The sequence below is a fragment of the Anomalospiza imberbis genome, chromosome 3 (assembly GCF_031753505.1).
Source record: "Anomalospiza imberbis isolate Cuckoo-Finch-1a 21T00152 chromosome 3, ASM3175350v1, whole genome shotgun sequence".
NCBI lineage: Eukaryota > Metazoa > Chordata > Aves > Passeriformes > Viduidae > Anomalospiza > Anomalospiza imberbis.
The window spans coordinates 108698550-108708102 of NC_089683.1; the positions used below are offsets into that span (position 1 = coordinate 108698550).

Consider the following 9553-nt stretch of genomic DNA (forward strand, 5'->3'; position numbering starts at 1 on the left):
TTATTTTTGTTTCCACTTCCAAGGTGGAAATGTCAGAAGATGATAATAACATGGAAGAATACCCCACTGAAATTCATGATTATCTCACAACATTTGAAAAGTCTCTTGATTCTGTAGATGAGATGCTGAAGACAATGATGTCAGTTTCTAGGAGTGAGCTTTTGCAAAAGGTAAGTTATCTTCCTTTTGAAACTCTTTTCCTTATTAATACACAAATACTTGACAGCCTGAATTGAAATAAAAGGGTCGGTTAGGCCAGTCAGTGCACTGAGAAATTACAAAAATGACACTCCTACAGTTGACACTTACTGTAAAATCCTTACATTTCTAAGATATCCGGATGGTCTTACAAGCTCAACAATGCAACACATGCTCTTCCAAGCTGGGTAGTGATGACTTTACCAGTGAGTCATTTAGCTCAGGGACATTATAGCTTATTCCTGACCTTCCTTAACATGCTTGTCCATAATGGAGAGGTCACTCACAATTTTGACTGAGACTTCTTCACAACAAACTGAATGGAACTGGTGTACCCAGCAGGATGTGAAGGTGAACAGGCAGAAGTGAGAATTGTTCTGATTCCAGAAGTCTAGACTTGCAGAACCTGAGCTGTCTCCTCTAGCTGTGCTATAAGTCTGCACAATGTAGCTTTTTATCAGAGGAAGGTAGTGCCTGAGAATTTCATATAAGCATCTCTTGTAACTTTTATAGCCTAACGTGTAATTTCTTTCTGTAGGGCAAGAAAAAGGCAGCACATAAGGGAACTTCTTTATCCTGTGAGGATTTCTTACACAAATAAATTATGAAGAAAACAGTCTTGACAACACAGATCTTTTGACAGTATCCATGTTAGAACTAGTGAGCTGTGCAATGATGTTATCAGAGATTCTGGAAGTCGTGTAGGACCAAAAAAATAAATTGACTTTGACAGTCAAGGGAAACAAAAACCCTTTTATTGCCTTTATCCTTCCTTTGCTTTATATCCATAAGTCTTCTGACATGCACTGAAGACACAGTCTGCCATGTGTAGTGTTAACGTTCATTGATTGTATATTGATGTTTGTGTTTCAGTAACTTTTAAACTTTTTTTTTTCCTTCCATTGATAGCAACAGCTATTTTGAATTAAGTTTCTGTGAAAAAATGGAGACTTAATTTCTGACTATGGGAGCAGTAGTCCAAGAGCTACATGCTAAGGGATTGTGCATCTGGTTGTATGGGACTGTGGCATTTAACTTCAGACTGGGAGAATTGCATGAACACTCGGAGAGGAGAGAATGAATGGTCTTGTGATGGCATGGAAATAAGGCATAAGCATAGTCTCACTGAACTTGTGATGCAAAAATGTGCTCCTTCAGTGTGTATTCTTTTGTTAATACATTTGCAATTATAGAATATGCACATTACCAGAATCTGTGCATATCTTGCTTAAAGATATTGAAATATGATGGGCTTTTTTTTCCCATTCTAGTTAGATCCTCTTGAGCAAGCAAAGCTGGATTTGGTTTCAGTGTACACATTAAATTCTATGTTTTGGGGTAAGTATGTTTTAGAAAGGAAAACGTAGTATTTATGATTACCATTCGAGCACCTAGACAACCACAAACACTAAATAATCATATCTCATAGCCAAATAACTAAAAACTTGTAATTACCCTGAGGACCCACATTATTGCCATCCATAGAGTAAATGATGCTGAAATTCCGAATCAAAAATCTATATTTAGAAAAGCTAATTTTGTACATGTGTAAGTATGTTTCTGGTTCCTTTGTGGCAACCTTTTCTGTTCTTTAAAGGACTGAAAGTTTAACAATTTTAGTTGTTAAATTTTAACCATTTTAGTTGTTGGGGGTATTTTAGCTGCAATATTTAATAATAATAGTTTTTCAGATACTTAATGACACAGTTAACAATTCTTATTAATGATTTTGTGTGGAAGGTTTGGTTTTCCTATGTGGCTGCTTGATAGGGTCCTCAGTCATAGACAGCCTTCAATTTCAAAACAATCTTGTTTTTTTCTTGCAGTATACTTGGCTACCCAGGGAATCAATCCAAAGGAACATCCAGTGAAACAAGAACTGGTGAGTTGCTTACACTGCATGTGTCCTACTTGTGCAGGATGGTTAGACCAAATAGAAGTTTAAAAATGTTTACATCTACATTTAAAAATGATACATTGCTCTAATGGCATGCATATGCTACATGGTGTTATATAACTATTTATATGTTCTGCCTCTAAATTAAGAAAGTAATTTTTTTTTACTTTTAAACAGTACTGTTTAAAGTAAAGTTGTAGAGTCTGCTGAAATTAGAAAAGGATGATGAATGATATTACCTTTTCTTTTTTTCCACCTTTGGTCGAGAATTGGATTCTGTGCAGAGCAGCTTTTCACTTGTATCTGTTGAATGGAAAAATGTTACAGGCCTGATAATAATTTATAACTTCCAGTATGGCATTTTTTTCTTATAAATACTTGGAATCATGTTAATCTCTGAGGCTGCCTTTTCTTACTTTTGTTTGACTCTAAAAGTACAGTGTGCTTGATTTACTAGCGAAGACGGGAAAGTGCCCCCCTCCCCCTTCCAAGTCCCCCATTAATTCATTTTCTCAGCAGTAAAGAATCCAGTTCAGCAACAAAGCTAAAAGCTTTTTTGGCACCAGTTGTATGTGTATTGTCCAGTAATTCTGCATTAGTGACATATTTACGACCTATAATAAATCTTTAGTTTTGTCTTTATATTCCATTTAGATGCATGACTACAGTACAGAAGGCCAGCTATCTTGAAAATTCTGCTGACTTAAAAAACCAAATCATTTAGCCTGAAGAAAAAACTGAAATCAAAACTTCTCACTACTCATTTTAATTCCTGAATAAATGAAAATATTAAATCTCAGCAGATGTAAAACACTTAGCTTAAATGTAATCCTTACATAACCAGTGGAATGAGAGAGAGGACTAAAAAATGCGGAAAGCTAGCCTGAATAACAAGAATACTTCTATTTTTAATTTTGTGAGCTTTTCAGTAGTCTAGACTGTATCATATTAAAAAATGCATCAGTTAATACTTCATGAGCTTTCTGTCAGTTTTTTGTTCCTCCTATATTATATAGTGTCTGAATATCGTGTTAGTTTAGTGATACTAAAAACTTTTATCTCTTCTGCTGTGGATATTTTATGTTTGTGTTTTGCTTCACAACTACTGTTTTAACTCTGAAGAAAGAGTGAATATTTTCATAGCCTAGATTGTTACTCAGGTCTCTTTTCCTTTTGCAAGTATCAAGGTTGAATGAATGCACATTTCTTCCTTCCAAAGGCATTGTGATGTTCTTGTTCATGTGGAAAGGGAATTAAAAAAGACTGTTCTGTCATGATTATTTTGTTTGTAGAATTGCTCTCCTTATGGACATGCAGGTATTCAAACTGTATTAATAAAACTCACACTCAGGCTATCAGCATTCATTTCTTTTGTCAAGTTGACATTTTCCAGCTCCTTTTTCCCATGTCAATACATTAGGTTTGCCATCTGTTCTCATTAGCCATCTCAGGCACCAAAGAAATATTCGGCTGATCACGATTTCAGACCCTGTAAAGCCCTCCTTGTTAAAGCTGTGTTTTTGATACTGAAAGAGTGGCCAAGTTTTTGACAGTTGCTTATAATGATCACTGAAGAGTTGAAAATCAGTTCTGTAGTGTAAGTCCTGTAACTTTTGTTGCAGATTCAAAGTGGTAGCAATGGCTGTGTGAGAAATGTGTGGGTTGCATATCAAAATTTATTTTAGCAATATCCACACGTGTTCTTTTAATCCACATTCATAATTCAGGTATCAGGTAGAGCACTACATATATGTGTATATATATATATATATATATATATATATATTGCTGTTGTTTGTATGACAGTAACACTCAAAGGTCCTACAGTTTAAGGCCATATTAGGCTAAATATGTAGACCTGAAATCTGTACACCAAATTGTTAAATATTTTGCAGAGTTACTGTAAGCGTACTCCCTTGTCAGTAAAGAGAAGCAGGCACTTATCAGAGGTAGATTCCCATCTTAAAGCTGCTTAGTACCCTCTCAAAGTAATTTTCTTTATTTGTTGCAGGAGCAGATGAGGACGAGTAGGCACAGAAATGGGATTGTTAAGCTGGGAGGGTATAGTTCTCTGGGACTGAGTCCAACTCATGGTTTGGTCAAAAAAAAAAACCAAAAAAAACCCATAAACACCAAATAACTTGTAGGCTAAGATACGTCAAGTAAGTGTGCCTTTTTCCCTGGAAATAGGCCTGTATTGTTATTTATGGCCACAAAATTAACTTCTGATATGGCTGGAAATTCATCAGGCTGCCCTAAATAAGTTCTTTGATAAGGCCCCTTGACCATTTCAGGAACTTAACCCCTAGACTTCTGGGTAGTTGCATGTGTGATGCTTGTACCATCTTTGATTTTGTCTAAGATGCCTTTTTAGCTTTGCTTGGACTTGCTGATTTTTTTTTTTTTTTTGTGGACAGTAGTCAGGCAGTATAATGCATCCATAAATGTGTCAAATACCTAAATATTACTTTGGCATCTTTATATAGGTCAAACTCCAAACTGAGTTCAGTATTTTATTTTCTAACTTTGCTTGCAAGAGCAGTTCCCATATCTCTGCAAATTAGATGCAGAGTCTGCATCTCTGTAGGACTTTGTGTTCCTGTTATAGCAGGTGTCATGCAGTTGGTGTGGTAGGGACCTGTGATGGAAAATATGCTAAAGGGAAGTCTCAAAATTGCAATATATTGCCTGGTATATTTATTTAAGTAATATTAATCTTCTAGGTATTATAGTTCTAGAAGTGTACAGTGAGGAGAACTTCTAATCGTTGATTCATTTTAGCAGTAATCTTGGGAGAATGATTTGAAATAATTTCCTTTTTTCTTTTCTCCCTAGGAGAGAATAAGAACATACATGAACAAGGTCAAACAAATAGCAGACAAGAAAAAGGCATCCAAACTCGATAAAGGAGCTGCTTCTAGATTTGTAAAAAATGCACTCTGGGAACCAAATGCAGAAAATGAACATACTTCCAAAACTCCTGCTAAAGGAAAAAAGCAACAGAGGGACTAAATCCTTTTATCCCCCCTGTAATTTAAGAATTACAGACACCTAGAACTTACTTGGAAATGTTTTGCATACTGCATGCATCTCATAGAAGTGCTGTATAACAGATTAATTTCTACTTACAAATTTTACAGGATTGTATTTTGTCCAGAACATTTGTCATTGAGGTGATCACATTTAATGTGTATCTAAAAGTGCCATTTGATGCACATTGGACATTTCATTACTCAAATGATAATGACCTGACATATACTTGTTGGTAATAAATACTAGTGATGTTTTGTTTATAATGCCTGTGAATTCAATTTTTAAATGATTCATTGATACTTTTTTATATGTCCTCAATCTCCTCAATATTAAAAAGTTTCAAACACTGCTATCCAGTCTGTGGTGTTTCTGAAAGAGCATTGTGTGAAATGACATATTTGTAGAGTTTTGTGAGGTTTATTCACTGTGTTAAACTCTTTTCAACTTGAAGGTGTGCAACATTCCCTTACTTTCTTGCCTCTGAGAAAGCAGGGCTTCAAGGGCCACAAGCAAACACACTGGATTCTGCTCTAAGTCCCCGTGTCTAGTCAGTGGAAAAGTTAGCTATCCCCTAAGGGCAGTTTGTGGGGTCCAAAAAAAGGAGCAGGCTGGGGATAGCTATTAGGAAACAGCACATGCAGGAGCTTCATGGAATTTTGGCTGCAGTGCTCATCCCTTAGTGCTAATGCTCAGAGAAATGTGCTCTGAGGTGGTAGGAATGTGGCCATCTCTTGGTGTTTCTCAAATCTTCATTAGGGGAAGCATCCTCTGGTGCAATAAAAACTACTGCTCCATCTTGGAAATACTGTATTTTTCCTCAAAATGTGAAGATTAATTATTTAGGAAGGGTGGTGTGTTAGGTGGGTTCAGTTTTCAATATGCTGCAATGCAAAGCTCAATTACCTGCCCAAAAGCTATTAAACAATTAGCAAGGAATTAACAATTATGAAGGAAAAATAGATGATTTAGCTCCAATAAAATGCAGTATGGGTAGCAGTCCATACAAGTGTTTGGGAAATGCTGTTAGTGTGAAAGACTAAATGATAAGAACAAAGCTCTGGTATTGCAAGCTGAGTGATGTCCAGTGGATGGTTGCTGTCCTTGGCATTGTACTGCAGCAGGCAATGCAGAGTGTGAACTAAACTCAATTGGGTATTAAAACGAAGGTTTTTCCCTAATTATTATCTAAAAATACACATTTGAAAGGAAAAAATCAATGCATTGACAAGTTTATTAAACTCATTACATGTCTAATTACATGTTTTTTAGTGGCTGGTATGAATTTACATATTATTGTTTACAATAAACTCTTCAGGTAAATAGCAATGCCTTCAATCCATCTAACAAGAGAACTATTTAGATGTGGGCACCTACCCTTGCTGCCTCAAATCCACAGGACTGCTTATGTGAGTATACATGTCAAAGGCCTATAAAAAGCTAAAGTGACAAATGACAGTGCTTTATTTCTTCAGGTTAATGTCATGGTTGTGTCAAATGAAGGCGAGTCCAAAAAATAGGAGAGTTGGGAAAGTAGTGTTTTGTGGTTTTTTTTGTTTTTAATGGTGTTTGTTTGTTTGTTTGTTTGTGTTTAATTAAAGTTAAAAATTCAAAAGACCCAAGGTGTGTTCTTGACCAAAATAAGACATTTATGTGAAGCAGTTCTTCTGAATAGGTTTGGATGGTGTTTGTTTGGAAGTCTGTGTGCCCTGCCTCGTACCCTGTTCAACATGACACTGCAGATGGCAGTGTTAGACTGTTATAAATAGACTTCTAGACTAGGTGTGAGTGTTGAGGTCTGCATGTACAAAGTATGAGTTTCAAAATGTTAATCTCAAACCCACTGATCTAAAAAAAAAGAAAAAAAGGTCAGGTGTTCTTTGGACTAGTGGGGAAGATATTTGGAGGATAGAAGTGGTCTGAAGTGGCACAAACCAGAGCACTTTAATATAGAAATTTTCTGGGAGATAACATCTTCTGCTTTGAGAGGCATTGTCTTGAGGAAATGAGTAGCTCAGCTTGTACTTATGTGCAGTGCTGTTAATTAAAAGGGGATTGGAGGACATTTCCATTACCTGATTTTCCTCTTAAGCTTCAATTATAGGTTTTGTTTTAAAAGGATAATTTCTGAAAAGGATCATAATTCATTGTCCAGTAAAGTACACAGGTTTCATTGGTAAATGTTTAAACAAGAGTAATGCAAGGCTATTAGCTGAGACTTACTGAGGTAGAAGTCCATCTGGCATAATTAATTATATGCAGGTATTTGACATTTGTAATAGGGCAGTTTAAATAGATACAGCATGTGCAATTTTGTGAATTTTTTTTAAGCCTTGCATCATTCAGTACAGCTGTTAATGGTGTGGATTACAGCTTTGATTTTCTGACACAACACAACCCAGACAAATACCCCACAAACGAAGAATCCTCACCCTGTGCTTATTATTCACTAACAGCCCTGTTTGAAAGAAGCTTGAAATCATAATTATGAATGCTAAGTGGATTTTATATAATTGAAGTGATTGCTTTGTAAAAGATTTTGTTTTGATTCAGACATTTAATGAGTTCTTGGAACTTTTCTTGCTTTCCACTCTTTTCACCAAGGAAGTGGTGAGGTTGGTGAGAGCATGTGAAGTTAGCAGCTGGGACTTGAATTTGGTACGAGGTTGCATGAGGAATTTTCCAAGTTCACAAAAATATATTTCAGAAGAGAAATGAAAATGCAGCTCAGGATGTTAAATCCCACTCGTGTTCGTGGCAAATAACTACATAAAAATAGCAATTTGCCATTAACTGTTCTAGCAATTAAGGAGATTTTTACTGTAACAAAATGACTATCTGGCATGAGGAACGAGGTATTCTCTGAGCTGTGTGAAGTTTCCACAGGTCTCTTCTTAGAAAACATTTTTCTGACAGAGTTTACTGTGGCTGTGAACAAAGGGGGAATTTTCCTAGGGCTTAAATTTCCAGCCTTAAAAGTGCTTGCCATATGACTTGGGAAGTCAACATATCAATGAGGCTCATTTCTACTCCTTCAGTATTTTTATTACTGGAGAACTGCATTCCTAAGAGTTTGTTTTTTATTAAGTCATCTTATTTTTTCCTGGCCTTGAAAATCGGTACTAGCATAGAGCTTTGTCAAAAACTTTCAGTGTTGCAGTTATATTGAAAATCTCAAAACATATTTATCTGGAATAATAAAAGCTAAGCAAGCAAAATTCTCTCAGGATTAGGAACTTCCTTGGGTTTAAGAGGGTAGACTGATACTCAGTTTTTATCTGCAGGGCTGGGAATATGACAAATGTAGAGGGAAATCCTAGTTTTCATAGTAAATGACATGCATTACGCAGGAGGTGATGGTGACCTGTTTCTGCACCTCTAGAGGGACAGACCTTGGTTACCTAGATCAAGACTTGTATCAGCTTTTGAGAGCCATCAGCAGCAAACTCCGGTCTGTAACTGGAAACATGGGTGGAGTTACAGTGGTGGAAGTGGCTCCTGTGGCACAGGGTTTCCAACTTAGACATGCCAAAATAATTGAAAGTGGTTGCACCCCAAATGTGTACATGTAATTAATTTCTCATAAACTGAGATGTAAAGATGTCAGAACAGGGCATTATTAGTTTATGTTATTATTTATGTTTCTTAGACATTCACTTGCTAGTGACTTAAAAAAAAAAAGGTGTTAAGCTACATCAGTTACAGAAAATAAATACAATTTGTCATTTTAGAATCACACATGATATATATTTGTTACAAGATGCATTTATATTCTGCAGTGGGACAGTGTAATTTTCTTTCTCCTAATCTGCTTTGAGTAGTATTTCTTACACCAAGTTTCAGAAAGTCCACATTAATGCTTTTGTTTTGCAGAGCACTCTTAGCATCTTAACATTAGTGGTTGTTTGGGTTTTTTTCTTCAATTTCTGCTTTCCAGTGGGATACACTTGTGATATTTTATTGATAAAACAAACAGTGTATCTTTTTGCTGACTTTTAACCTCTCCTGTAGCAGAAGATTAGAGATCCATGGAATATTTAGTGCTGGTGATCTAAGAAGCAGACCTTGAACTGCACCGTTTTCATCAGCTGTACCAAAGGGGAAAGAGCAAGAGCTTGTTTTTACTACTAAGCTGAGTGAATATGGCATGGAAATCTTGTAATGGCAAGGTATCAATTTGTAAAGTGATATATTTCAGAAGGGATACTAAATTTGACTGTGAATAAAAAGCTTAATAAATGGAACATTTAAGAGGCTGTCTTTTACTTTTCAGTGTAGGGTTGCCTTGACATGCATCATTTCAACTTGGCAGCCCCAGCAAATTGATGGAAGCAATTCAGTATGATAAGTCAGTATTGCCAAGAGGCTTCTTCTGAGTCTAGTGTGGACACGTTCCATGGACAAATTTAAAGTCTAAGTGATAGAAAA

At 36.0% G+C, this 9553-nt stretch overlaps 1 protein-coding gene across 1 annotated transcript; it reads left to right on the forward strand.

Annotated features, from left to right (window-relative positions):
• C1D (C1D nuclear receptor corepressor) lies at positions 1-5480 on the forward strand. Its single transcript, XM_068186352.1, has 4 exons — positions 1-170; positions 1470-1536; positions 2025-2080; positions 4931-5480. The coding sequence occupies exons 1-4, from the start codon at positions 30-32 to the stop codon at positions 5105-5107; spliced, it is 441 nt and encodes a 146-aa protein (XP_068042453.1). The 5' UTR covers positions 1-29; the 3' UTR covers positions 5108-5480.
• Positions 5481-9553: the final 4073 nt, after the last annotated feature.

Bases quoted from the DNA above. Each gene is read 5' to 3' on its own strand.
- C1D (XM_068186352.1), top strand. From the start codon at position 30: ATGTCAGAAGATGATAATAACATGGAAGAATACCCCACTGAAATTCAT. The intron at 1,537-2,024 runs GTAAGTATGTTT...TTTTTCTTGCAG, and splicing joins ATTAAATTCTATGTTTTGGG to TATACTTGGCTACCCAGGGA. The intron at 2,081-4,930 runs GTGAGTTGCTTA...TTTTCTCCCTAG, and splicing joins ATCCAGTGAAACAAGAACTG to GAGAGAATAAGAACATACAT.